At 50.5% G+C, this 13,373-nt stretch overlaps 1 protein-coding gene across 3 annotated transcripts in view; it reads left to right on the plus strand.

The window, feature by feature from the left end:
- Positions 1–13,373, plus strand: part of SH3PXD2B (SH3 and PX domains 2B) — a 121,625-nt gene that overhangs the window by 79,236 nt on the left and 29,016 nt on the right. For all 3 annotated transcript variants that reach the window (XM_082456412.1, XM_082456411.1, XM_082456410.1), the window contains exons 7-10: positions 295–429; positions 4,879–4,983; positions 9,614–9,731; positions 12,573–12,799. In XM_082456412.1, coding sequence (XP_082312538.1) covers positions 295–429; positions 4,879–4,983; positions 9,614–9,731; positions 12,573–12,799 — 585 coding nt within the window. The remainder of the gene's footprint in view (positions 1–294; positions 430–4,878; positions 4,984–9,613; positions 9,732–12,572; positions 12,800–13,373) is intronic.

Here is a 13,373-nt window from a genome sequence, read left to right on the forward strand (position 1 = left end):
GATGGATAGATATGAATGAATGAACTTTCCCACTACGCTGCCAGCTTCTTCAGGGCAAGTACCACATCAGCTCTGAATCCTTAGTGCCTAGCACAGTGCCTGCACAAGGACAGGCACTTGGTAAATTTTGGTGGTTGAGTGAGCAAATGAATGAAAGAATAAATGGATGAGGTGACCCTGAGACAAGTCCTGTCACAGCTTCTTTCTCTATTTGGAATGTCCTCCTGACCCACCCTACCCCCTGGCTCCTGTTCCTTCACACATGGGTTGTGTGATGGCATTTTGTATCCCCAGGGGGCGACCTGACCTCGGTGGACCCCATGGTCCTGGAGCAGTATGTAGTGGTGGCAGACTACCAGAAGCAGGAGAGCTCGGAGATCAGCCTCAGCGTGGGGCAAGTGGTAGACATCATCGAGAAGAACGAGTCAGGTAGGGGACCTAGACCACCTCCCTTCCACCCTACACTGTCACCAAGCCTCTGGGACAGGAAATGCTTGGGAGTGCAGAAGCTGCAATGGCCAATCCAGGCTGGTCAGTTTCCACAGATCTGGTTGATGGCCTCCTAGAAAGCTGGCCTTGTTTGATCATAGTGCTTGAGTACTCCACTTGGTCACAGCTCACCAGCATCCTGTTGGGTCAGATGTTGTCGACTTGTCCTGAGGTTCACATTTTATGAACATTCCTTCTGGTTTCAGAGTACTTGGAGACACGGAGTCCAGCATTCCACTGGAAATTTGCTCTGTTGATTTCCCTTTGGCTACCATGGGAGTCCTCATGAAGGTTCTGTCAGCTGTGGGCTCTGGTGGGATGGACACACTGCCTCAGCCCACGTGCCATCACAGGGACCACTGGTCACGTACAGGCAGACCTCAGAGAGATTGTGGGTTTGGTTCCAGACCACTGCAATAAAGCGAGTCACATGAATTTTTTGGTTTCCCAGTGCAAAAGAAAGTTACATTTATACTATACTGTAGCCTATTAAGTGTGCAGTAGTCTTATGTCAAAAAAACAATGTACATACCTTAATTTAAAAATACTTTATTGCCAAAAAATGCTAACCATCATCTGAGCCTCCAGCGAGTCGTAATCTTTTTGCAATAGTAACATCAAAGATCACTGATCACAGATCAGCATAACAAATATAATAAGAGTGAAAAAGTTTGAAATACCGGGAGAATTACCGAAATGTGACACAGAGGCACTATGTGAGCAAATGCTATGGGAAAAATGACACCAGTAGACTTGCTTGATGCAGGGTTGCTGCAAACCTCCAATCTGTAAAAAACACATTATCCGTGAAGTGCAGTAAAGCAAAGCACAGTAAAACGAGGTCTGCCTGTACATTGGCCGGGACAGAATGTGATGTGACTGAGACACTTAGCCTGGGTTTCCACCTGAACTCTGCATTTCACAGCCATCCAGGTCACTTCGTTAAGGAGGCTGCTTCAAGGATTAAATGGGGCAGTACATAGAGAGTGCCTAAGCCTGTGTTTGGCACATAGATGCTCAAAAATGTGTTTCCTTCCCTTTTGCCTTCTTTAGCTGCAATAGGGCATTGGTACCATTGAAGACAGAGAGCAAGGAGCAAGGGATGAGTGGATCCTTTCCAGGAAAAAGTGGCATAAACCCCCACTGGCTTTGTTGTAGCTAAAATGTGGCATTGACTAGCAATATTAGTGGGCCAATCTCTGTGATATCCCAGTGACTAGTTAAGGTCCAACAAACAGGGAAAGACTGTTTCCAGCAGCCTCTGGAGCATGTTTCCATTAGTCAGGAGATGAGCATTAGCCAACCAAAACTTCTTGATTACACAGTACAGCAGTTGTTATCCCTGCTTCACAGCTGAAGACACCAAGACTCCAAGTGACTCAGTCACTCACCCCAGATCTTGTGACAGGTTGCCGAGCTGGAGTTCCTAACCAATTCCAGCTGGCCCCAAGGCCATGTGACGTTCTAATTCCTAGAAATGAGTACAGGCAGTCTGGGGGTATGACCGGGACGCTCCGTGGGGATGGAAGAAGGGAACACCCACCCACCCCCACCCCGCTTTGCTTTGCCCGCTTGAGCGACGTCAGGAAGCACACGTTGCTGGGAGAAGGGGAGGAGGCAGGATGGGGTGGGGGCCAAGCCTGGTGTGTCTAGAGGACAGCAGGGGAAAGGCATACGTCCAGATCTTCAAGTGGCCAACAAACTCAACATCTGTTTTTAATTACCTTTTACTTACCCAAGTAATATATGGCTGTGTTCTTCTTGAAACATTAATGATAAAGTGAAAATCTATTTTTTTCCGCTAGTTTCAGGCCTAGTCCCCTTTCCAAACCCAGATTGCCCTTCTGTCAGTTTGGGGTGAATGCTTCTTGATAAATGTATACACACATGTGTATAAATATGTGTACAGTGATAGGACTTCCCTGGTGGCGCAGTGGTTAAGAATCCGCCTGCCAATGCAGGGGACACAGGTTCGAGCCCTGGTCAGGGAAGATCCCACATGCCGCGGAGCCACTGAGCACCGTGCACCACAACTAGTGAGCCTGTGCTCTAGAGCCCGCGAGCCACAACTACTGAGCCCGCGTGCTGCAACTACTGAAGCCCACACACCTAGAGCCTGTGCTCTGCAACAAGAGAAGCCACCGCAATGAGAAGGCCGCACACCGCAACAAAGAGTAGACCCCACTCGCCGCAACTAGAGAAAGCCCACGCGCAGCAACGAAGACCCAGCGCGGCCATAAATAAATAAATAAATTTATTTATTTTTAAGAAAACTCTGTACAGGTATATATGTATGTACACAGTGTACACATTTGTACACGTGTGTATACATATATGTGCACATGCGTACATATAACTATATACACGCATACATACACATCATATTTCATGGGTCTATATATAATTTTGTAGGTTTTTTAAGCCCAGTGGTGTATCATTCTATACATTTTGACCTGCAACATGCTTATTCTTAAGTCAACATTTAGCTCTTATTCTTTTAACATCTGCATACTGTTTGAAAATATGGCATACTATAAGCCATGTCTTCCTTTAGTATGAACAGTATATCTGTGTGCACATTGGTGAGTGTTTCTTTAGGTTAGGTACGCAGAAGACTGCTGGACCATAAGATATGCATACTTTAAATGTTAAGATACAGCCAGATGACCTGCTTCCAAACTGTGGCCATACCAATTTACTCTCCCTCCAGCAAAGCATGAGGCATTTGTGCCAGTAGTTAAGAGCTGAGGCTGTGAAGCCAGATGGCCTGGGTCGAATCCTGGCTATGCCACTTTCTTTGTGACCTCGGTCAAGTCACTGCCCCTCTCTGAGCTTGGCTTCTCCATCTGTAAAATGGGGCAGTAATAGAATGCAGCTCACAGGCTGCTGTGAGGACTCAGCCAGTCAGTAGTAGATGTGAAGCAGTGAGACGGTCTGGCGCATCTTTGCTGTCATTGCTGTTGTGACACGTTCCTTAGCCCCGCACGGATACCTACAAATAGGAGTCCTTAGGAAGGCATATATGGCATATTTCCGATTTCTGGTTTTCCGCAGGTTTATCAGCCCCATTCACACACACACACACACACACACACACACACACACACACACACACACACACTTCCCAGCCACCAAAACGTGTATTTTAAAAGGTGCACCCAGTCGAGTAAAGCAGAAGGTGGCTTCTACCTCAGGGAGCTCAAAAGCAAAGGCCTCCCTGTAAGACCGGGAAACCAGTCCGGAGTCTGCCCCTTCCTTCTCTTCTCCTTTGGGGTCTCCAGGGCCTGGAGGTTTGTGATCTTGGGGAGCAGATCCTATTTTTCCATTTATGCTGTGCAGAGCCAGCTGGGCCCTGTATTAACTTCCTGTGGCTGCTATAACGAATTACCACAAATTCAGTGACTTACACCAACACAAATTTATCATCATATGGTTCTAGAGGTTAGAAGCCCAAAATGGGCCCCAGTGGATGAAAATAAAGGCACTGCTGGGGCTTTGTTCCCTTCTGCAGGCCTGGGTAGCATCTGCTTCTTTGCCTTTTCCATTCTCTAGAGGCCAGCCACATCCCTTGGCTCGTGACCCCTTCCTCCACCTTCAGACCCAGCAGTGTTTCCCCTCTCTGTGCCTTTCTTCCTTACCCACATCTCCCCCTGACCCTTCTTCTGCCTGCCTTGTGATTATACTGGGCCCCCCCAGATAAGCCAGGATAACCTCCTATTTGGGAGTTCAGCTGATTAGCAACCTTAATCCCATCTGTGACCTTAATTCGAACTCTTTGCCATGTGCGTTGTTATTCTGCCTACCACAGGCTCCATGAGAGCCCTTTCTCTAAAACGGGAGGGCCCGAGTCTCGGTGAACAGCCTCTCAAACTGTTATATCTGCAGCCAGATTTACCTTGACACGAACAGATGCAAAATCAGTGTCTCAGATAAGTTATTAGGGCAGTGGTTTCAGTATCAGAGAGCCCTGGGTGCAAGTCTCAGCTCAGCCGTAAGCCGTGTGAACTTGCACGAGTCTTGCCTCTTGGAGCCTCAGTTTCCTCGTCGGTGCAGTAGGAATAATAATGTGAAGATGATATAAGATAATGCAAGTAAAATGATTAGTGCCTTGCACAGCTTAGTGAAGGGAGCTACGTTCTTTACTCTCATCCTTTAGGACAACCTCTCTCCCCACCCCCATCCCCGACTCTCGAGCAGGTTTCCTGTTAGCCTGTCTCTAGCAGTTAGCAGTCAGCTAACATGGGTAGTTGTGTTCTACTAATAAAATGGTGACTTTTGAGCCTTACGCTGAGCGTTGGTTCCTGTAGCGGCTGAATCTAATACTGTATTCTGACGCCCGGCCCTCACACCTGACCCAACTAACATCAGTCTGCACCCTCATTTTCCCAGGTTGGTGGTTCGTCAGCACCGCTGAAGAGCAAGGCTGGGTCCCTGCAACCTGCCTCGAAGGACAGGATGGTGTGCAGGATGAGTTTTCCCTACAGCCTGAAGAAGGTAGGAAGCAGCCGGGGCCTCCGGCTCACGGGGGAGACCTGTGCCGCCGGCCGTCACCCGTGTGAGGGCCTCCTCACCCAATCCCTTCCCTTCAGCCTCTGCCTCCCAGCCTCAGTGGCTCACAAGATCAGGCCCAAGAGCCTGTGTACCTGAAGCCAGGCCCTGGGGTTGGGGCAGAGCAAGCCCGCCCTTTCTTAGGGGCCTTGGGGAGCCAACCCAGGTGAGCCTGGCTGGAGCTGGGGCCCTGATACCTCCATGGGACCTCAATGGGGCCCAGCCAGATCGCTGTCAACACCTCACTCTTCCTCCCTTGAATTATTCTGATGGCCAAGGTGCTGGGGCTGCTCCAAGCTCATTTACAAGACATCTGAAGCCATCCGTAAAGATCTCTGCTTTGTCTGCTTTCTGTGTTGGTTTAATGGCCCTGACTGGGTGTCAGGATCAGAGCTGACCCTCTCCACTCACCCACACACACTTCTGTTTCCCAGAGAACTTTCCCTACAGGTATCCTAAAGAGTGGTTCCCGCTGTGTCAGAAATTTTAAGGCCCAGACAACTCCCCTTTCCCTCCAGGAGCATTCCTAAATCTAGAGTATGAGTTCACTTTAGCTAATAAACAGTAGGGTTTTGGAGTCAGACCTGAACTTGACTCTCACCACTGAATTTGAATTTGTACCACTTACTGGCTGAGCGGTCTTGGGCCGCAACTTAACCTTTCTATGCCTCAGCCACCTCCTCTAAAAATGGAAACGATGGTATCTACGTCATGGGATTTTTTTTTTTTTTTAATTAGATCCCACATGCAAAGCACTTGGCAAAGAACCTAAAACAATAAATAACTAGGAACAGTTATTATCATAGAGCTATGCCTTACCTAGGGTTGAATATTTGGGGCTTTTAGTTGACTGTTTAGAAAACACAAAGCCACTTGAGTATGTATTTAACAGAAAAGAGGGTAAGGAGAAGGGATATTTCTATGCTCAAAGGTTAGCAAAAAAAAGAAACGCATATGTGGTTTGCATTTAGTTTTATTGCAACCAGCACCCGCAGAGTAAAATGCTTTTTGTTTTGCTCTGCGTTTTGGGGGCCCACCAGGCTCTAGGGGCGGGGCTAATGAGAAAGTGCAAAAATCAACTCAGATTAAGGGGTAGTCATGTGCTGCGTGGAAACTATAGCTCCCTTAGACAGTTAATGATGCCTACCTACCATGGGGCATGTCTCTGTAAGAGACTGATTATTGTCCCCATTTTACAGATGAGAAAAGAAGCTCAGAAAGTAGAGACACTTGCCCGGGGTCACACAGCTAGAAGATGGGAGAGAGATCACATTTTCCTAAGGGTTTGTACATTTCTTCCCCCTGCCATGAGGGCTTCTCTTAGTGCCTCTTCATAATCATGCTGGGAGTAGCATTGTGTCTATTGGGTGGCTCTTCACTCAAGTTCAAGGTTAGTACTCAGGGATTTGGTCCTTCTGAGACACCTGGGGCGTGGCATAGACTCAGAAATAATTGCTCCTAAGTGGGAGCACGTGCTTGGTGCCGCCTTTGCCTCGAGACACTGGAAGTGCTTTCTTCTTACCTCTGCCTTCTGCCCTTCGCCCCCACATGCCGCCCATCCAGTCTCATGGAGATACTGGTCTCTGCCCCGGCCCATGGGCCGCCGCCGGACTCTGGGGGACCTGTATGCCATCAGCTGGCGTCAAGGTGCCTGCCTCGGAGTTTTCCTCCCCGCTCGGTATTCGGAACCGGGTCCCTGCATCTGCATGCTCTGGGACTGCCCGTGCCTGCTGCATGTGAGAAACGGTGATCTGGTCTGTACCGTGTGTGTTGGCATGTAGGTTCGGGAGGAGGGAGCTTAGGGTGTTTGTCAGCCTGGGGCCCTGAAGTTTCCCAGGTTAATAAATGAAGCCTGGGGGCCCCTGTAATGCTGAACCAGTGACCTGTCCCCTTCATCAGGTGCATTTGAGTGGCCAGGGAAAAGAAACCCACGTCAAACCAGCTTAAGCAAAAGGGAAGTGTATTGACTCATATCATTGAAAACCCTAGGGTAGGGTCAGCTTCTAGCATGGCTGGATCCAGGAGCTTGAAAATGTCTGCCAACTGAAGAAAAATGCCCAACCAAGAAGTTGTGAGTTAAGTTTTATACAGGCACCTTATTGAGGACTCTAGGCCGGGAGACGGCCTCTCAGATAGCTCTGAGGAACTGCTCCAAAGAGGGAAGGGAGGAACCAGGATACACAGGAGTTTTTGGCTGGAAAAACAAAACAAAACAAAACATGTAGTCTAACATCAAAAGATTACTGCTAATCACAAAAAACAGATAAGTTAATGATTTTAGTGCTTTTCTATGAATAGAAAGATGCAAGAATCTGGTCTCATTGAAATTATTCCTTAGATATGCATCTTAACTATCTAAGGCCAGTATCCAGAGCACAGAATGCTTCCTTTTTTCTCCATCCCAAATTCCCCTCAGGGTGCACTGCTGGGGATGACTGCAGTGGCTCATGGCTTGATGGCCGGCAACATTCTTTGTTTACTGGAATGGCAGGCAACATTCCCTTTCTACCTGTCCTTGGCACCTGAGGCTTATTCTCGCCACCCTCAGCTCCCATTCTCCACCTTGCTGGAACCATTGTCTCATGGTGACAGTAGTTCCAGGCACCCTTCAGGGACACCCACCAAAGAAAATGCTTCTCCTTCAACACAATCAGTTGGTTCCAACTGACCCAGTTGGGTCACATGCCATCCCTGAACTAGTCACGGTGGCCAGTCACTTTGGCCAGGCCAGCGTCATGCACCCTCCCCATCCCTCTGGGTGGTGGCGAGGTCAGCCTCACCCAAACATGTGGCTGGAGGCTGGCAGTGCCACCAGAGGAAGGGCAGACGGATGGTAAGCAGGCAGTGTTACCCACCGTGCAGTCTACAAGGTCTCCCACTTCCCTTTGTTAGGGAACCCTGAGCATCCTACGGAGCCCAGAGAGGGTCTCTGGGTGCTAGAGAATCCCCAGGAGTCCAGGGCCTGTAGTACTGACAGTACTTAGTCCGGGACCCAGGCAGTGCCCCTTCTCACCTGGCCAGACGAAACCTGTGCATCCACGGGGTTGAGTTACCCCCAACACCCTTCACAGCACCCATACCCCAGCCTGTATCTGTGAGTGAGGAGAACAGCTGACTGCGCTGTATACAGGATGTGTGCAGCTTGAGTCAGCTCAGCCCCCACAGAGCAGGTCAGGGGGCCAGATCAATAAATAAATAAACGCCCTGTGTGTTTTCCGCCTCCCTCTGCACCAGCTGGGAAGGCCACAGGCCGCCTGTGGTGTTTTCCCAGCGAGAGAGAGGCAGCCCGGACACGCTAACCATCCACGTCAGCCCACAGCTGGCTCAGTCCCTCCCTGCGGGCTGCAATGTAACCAAAACAGGAAAGCCCTCTCCTGTCGTCACTGGCTCCCCTAGGACACTCATCTGTTATCTGTCTCAGCAGTCACTGCTGACAGTGTTGGGGATGGGAGCTATGCTCTTGCTCTCTGGAGGGCCCTGGCTGAGTGTGACAATGAACAACCCTGCCAGCGGGGCCCAGCAGGGGGTCGGGGGTACGGTCCTGCTGTGGAAGGGACACAGCCGGAGGCAGCTCTCTTGGCTTTGGGGGTAGGAGCAGGGAACCACTGAGAGTGGGATGGAAGGCACCCCAGTGGTGTTAATGAAAACAGAAGCAGGCAATCATTTCATGATATATATCTCAAATCATTATGTTGTACACCCATAAGTCGATTATATCTCAATTAAAAAAATAAATTTTAAAAAATAAAATTGAAGCTTCAGGCGTGGTTGGATCCAGGGGCTTGAAAACAATGAAAAAGGGACATCAGCTACCAGCTAGGTAATGAACATTGCTAGCTGTCTCCTCCCTGGTAGTGATTCCACCCCAAACTATGCTGCCAAATACAGCTTGTCCCTGACCCTCCGCCACTAAGAACTGCAGAGGAGCCACAGAGGGTTTAACATCCGCCCCGCCCCTGCTGCAGCATGAGCAAGGTGACTCCCACCAGGCCTTCGGGACTTGTTCATTTACTAAACATTGACTATTTTACTAAATAGTTCCTAAATATTCCCAGTACCGTGCCCAGTGCTAGAGGTAGAGGAATGAACAAGACAGACTCAAACCCCTGCCTTCCTGGAGCTCTTACTCTAGTGGGGGAAACAGACATGGAACATAATATAAGTAAATTATCTGGTATGTTAGAAGGTAATTCCTGGTAAGGGGGGAAAATAAACCTGGATAAGGGGGATGAGGGTGCCATGGGTCTGGGTATTACATAAGGCAAGGTCAAGGAAGGTGACCTTGAGGCACAGATTTGAGGAAGGTGAGTGCAAATGTATTATGCTGAGGGATTTCAGAGGAACTGACCTGCCGTTTGTCCTGTGTCCTGTTGCTGCTTGCACAGGGTCGTCCAGGGCTAAGTGAGGGTCGCTTACTGGGGGCCAGGGGCAGGGGGGTGGGAACAGAGATGGTGCACAGAAGTCTTTGGAGGAAATCCTTCCTTACGAGGGCATCTCTCAGATCACAGCCTTGGCCATCAACGTCCCGGGGCTTATAGTGTCCTTGACTTACCCCAACATCTGTTTGTCCCCACAGAGGAGAAGTACACAGTCATCTACCCATACACAGCTCGTGACCAAGATGAAATGAACCTGGAGAGAGGAGCTGTGGTGGAGGTCATCCAGAAAAACCTGGAAGGCTGGTGGAAGATCAGGTACCCTCTGCAGCTGGGTGGGTTTCAGGTCATATAGGCTCCAGCTGCACAGATATCTGTAAGCAGTTGCAGAGGAGGTGAGGTTTCAGCCTGAGCTATAAAAGGACGCTTCTCCTCTGTGCTGCTTGGCTTCCTTCCCTACCCATATCCTTCTCTAAAAATCCATAATAAGCAAAACCGTCTCTAAACACACTGAACCACCGATAGCAGTAACCCAATTGAGCAAGACTGGTCTCCACCTCCAGATGCGTCTCGTAATGAGTAAGCGGAGGCTGAAGCTGCCCTGTGTGAGTGATCTCCCACTCCAGCCCCGCCCTGAGAGCAACAGGACGCTAAATACCACACGGACGGTAGCCCGTCCTAAAGCTGATCATTTGCCGTCATCTCTCAGAGTCCAGTGGAGACCGGCTTTCCCAACACTTTGTCACAGCTCTTTCACCTATGTGATGGAATTGAAAGCTCATAGGTAGGTAAGGTGGCCAACTCGTCCTGCTCTGCTTGGGACTTTCCCAGTTTTAGTAATGAAAGTCCGGGGAACTCCCTCCTTGGTTACCCGGGCGGGCAGGGTGCAACCTCAGGATATTCGGGCAAGAGAAGAAGCCTGAGGTCCCTGCCACCTGGTGTCTGTGCCGTGATATGAGGCAGGACATTGGGACCACTCACATGGGGCTGAGTGTGTGACCCTTCATTCATTCAGCAAACCTACACCAAAATCTATTTTGGCCCAAGCTCTCTACTGAAAGCTGATGAGTCAACAGTGAGAAAGAGACAGTAGTTCACACCCACAGGCATAGAAGACAGACTCAGACACGAGTACAGGGCAGGGAGGCGAGTGGGGTGTAGGAGGGCTGCACAGGGGACTTTGGAGCACAGAAGAGGGCTCCTCAGCCCGGGAGTCAGGAAGACTTCCTCAGAACTGAGGTTTGAAGCCGGAGTAATGACAACGATAACTCACATATCTGGAGTGTATGTGTTACCTTGCTGTATAACAATTTATCCCCAAACTTAGTGGCTCTGGAATTCAGGTGGCTCGACTGGGCTCAGGGTCCCTCATGAGGTTGCAGTGGATGTTGCCGCGGTCCTCAGAAGGTTTGACTGAAGCTAGAAAGTGACCGAGCCAGGTTTTGAACCCATACCTTTCTGACCCCAAAGCCCACTCAGCACTGCATGTGTTGCCTCTCTGCTTATGGCTTTGTGCCCCCAAGTGATGAACTATCTCATAGTGATGCCCGGATTGCGTGTAGTCTAACGTTTTCCGATTAGCACAAGGTTTAGTCCTTCTCAGAGGATATTTTAAGATTGATAGACACCAAACTGCAGATTGCTGCCTCCTTTTAAGTTTGCTTCCAGTTATAAAGGACTTTTTTTTTTTTTAATTGAAACGCAGTGCAATTTAGTTCTTAAGGTGATTCTTGACGAGAGATGTGACCCTGCCATATATCATCTCCAGTCTGTTAGATGTCGTCCCCGAAGGTGTGGGCACCTGTTTTGTGGTTCAGACCAGTGGGGTGCTGGCAATTTTAACAGCCAGCTCTCCAAGGGAAAATGCTCTTGAGTTGCGGTGTTTGCCAATTTCCGTGGTGTAAATACTCCCACCGCGGCAGGTTTTAAGCTCCCACTGTGATGGCGCTAAACGCCGAGTTGGGAAGAGAGATGAACAGTTGGCTCTCACAAGTGGTGTGAGCTGGCTCCAGCACACCTCTGGTCCCAATCAACCCCTCTGGTCATGCTATTCAACCGAGTTCCATAGTGCAGAGAATTAAATGGTTGTTACATTCGTTCAGTTCCCTTTGGAATTCAGTGAGCTGGTCTGTCAGGGTCTCAGTCACTCCGAAGCTCAGTGAGCTGTGGTAACCCTGGAACCAACCCCCGACCTGCTTCGTTCTCATCTGAATGCGTGTTTAATCTCCTTGTTAAGCAATATGACTGGAGGCCCCCCCTGCCTATGCCAGGCTTTGTGCCGGGAGCTGGGGCTTCTGGGAAGAGGCAGCAAAGCAGCACAGACTCTGGTGCCAGCGTTCTAGGTCTGAATCCATTTCTGCCAACCCCCAGGTTGGATGGATGAACTATAGCAATAGCTGTAAAGTGCCTGGAACAGGAACGACGTGGAGTAGGTGCCCACTGAGTGTCACTTATCGTTATCATCGTTGTCCCAGTGGGGATGACTGTACGGGGACCAGGACTGTAGCAGAGCTTTGTGGCTGCTCACCCTTGCCAGGTCCACTGGCAGTTTGTCCACTTGCCCCCTGTTTTCTTCACTCAACTCACTGGGAGCGAGGGCCCTCACACACAGAGATGAATCATCCGTGATCTCCGCCCCCAGGAGCTCGAGATCTAAGTGGGGAGACAGGACCGTCACAGCCAAGTGTCACTGTGTGTTATAGGTGCTGGGATTGTGGGGTGTGCAGGAGACAGTGGGGGCACCGTGGAGGGAGGCTCGGGAAAGGCTTGAGAGGGGGCATGGTATTAAGCAGAGCTGGGAAGGAGGAGCACAAAAGAGAATGGGCTTTCCAGGCAGAGGGTCTCTAAGAGCAGGGGCAGGGGGGTGACAGATGGTGGAACTTTTGGGAGAGCGCAAGCTGTGTGTGGGGGTGGGCGGGACGTGGGGTTGCCGTGAGAGCCGAGGCTGGGGACGTAAGGAGAGGCCAGACTGGGGAGGCCCAGCTGAGGGCTTAGGCTTCATCAGGAGGCAGCAAGCGGTGTGCCAGCCTCTGGCCCTGGGCAGTCGTGGTCCATCGTTCCTGCCATCTGGGACCCGAAGTGGGATTCACAGTAGGAGCGCAGCTTCTTCCCATGGGCCTGGCAGAGCAGCCTGACGGGCATCCTTCCCCCTCCTCCCAGGTACCAGGGCAAAGAGGGCTGGGCCCCAGCCTCCTACCTAAAGAAGAGCAGCGGGGAGCCTTTAGCCCCAAAGTTGGGCTCCGGCTCACCCGCCCACGCGGGCGTCCTCGAGCTGGACGGCGTCTCCCGGCAGCAGAACTCAGTGGGCCGGGAGAAGGAGCTGCTCAACAACCAGAGGGATGGCCGGTTTGAAGGCCGCCCGGCACCCGACAGTGACGTCAAGCAGAGTAAGTGACGCCCACCCGAGCTCCCGGCAGCTGGGCACCTACTACGTGCCAGGCTCTGTGCCCAGAAGTCCTCACATGTTGTCCCTCATCCTCACGGCAGCCCTGCTGCCCGCCATCCTGTAGATAAGAAAACAGGCTCACAAACCCCAGGTCACTTGTTCCAGATCATTCAGCCAGCAAGTTGCAGAACCTGAGTGGAGAGACGTGGCTTTCCTACTCAAACCATGTTTTTTCCACTGTCTCATATCGCCAGAGCTCCTGTTTCTCAAGCCCCTACTAGGTGCCAGGAATCTTATAATCAGTCTCACCGACTCCTTGTAACAACCTTTGAAGGACCTACTTTTATTTTACAGATTAGGAAACAGAGATGAAGGGGTTTGTCCAAGGCCACCCAGCTAGTGAACAGTGGAGCCGGGACTTGAACCCAGGTCCCTCTGACTCAAGTGCCAGTGGTCTCTCTGCAGGGCCTCATTTCTGAGCCAGGGGAAGAAAAAGTGGACCCTGTGTTGGGTTTACTCCGAAGATAGTTCTTTACTCATCTTGCTTTTCAAAGGTTCCTTGTATCTATTTTACC

Source organism: Balaenoptera physalus (assembly GCF_965194825.1).
Source record: "Balaenoptera physalus genome assembly, chromosome: 3".
Lineage (NCBI taxonomy): Eukaryota > Metazoa > Chordata > Mammalia > Artiodactyla > Balaenopteridae > Balaenoptera > Balaenoptera physalus.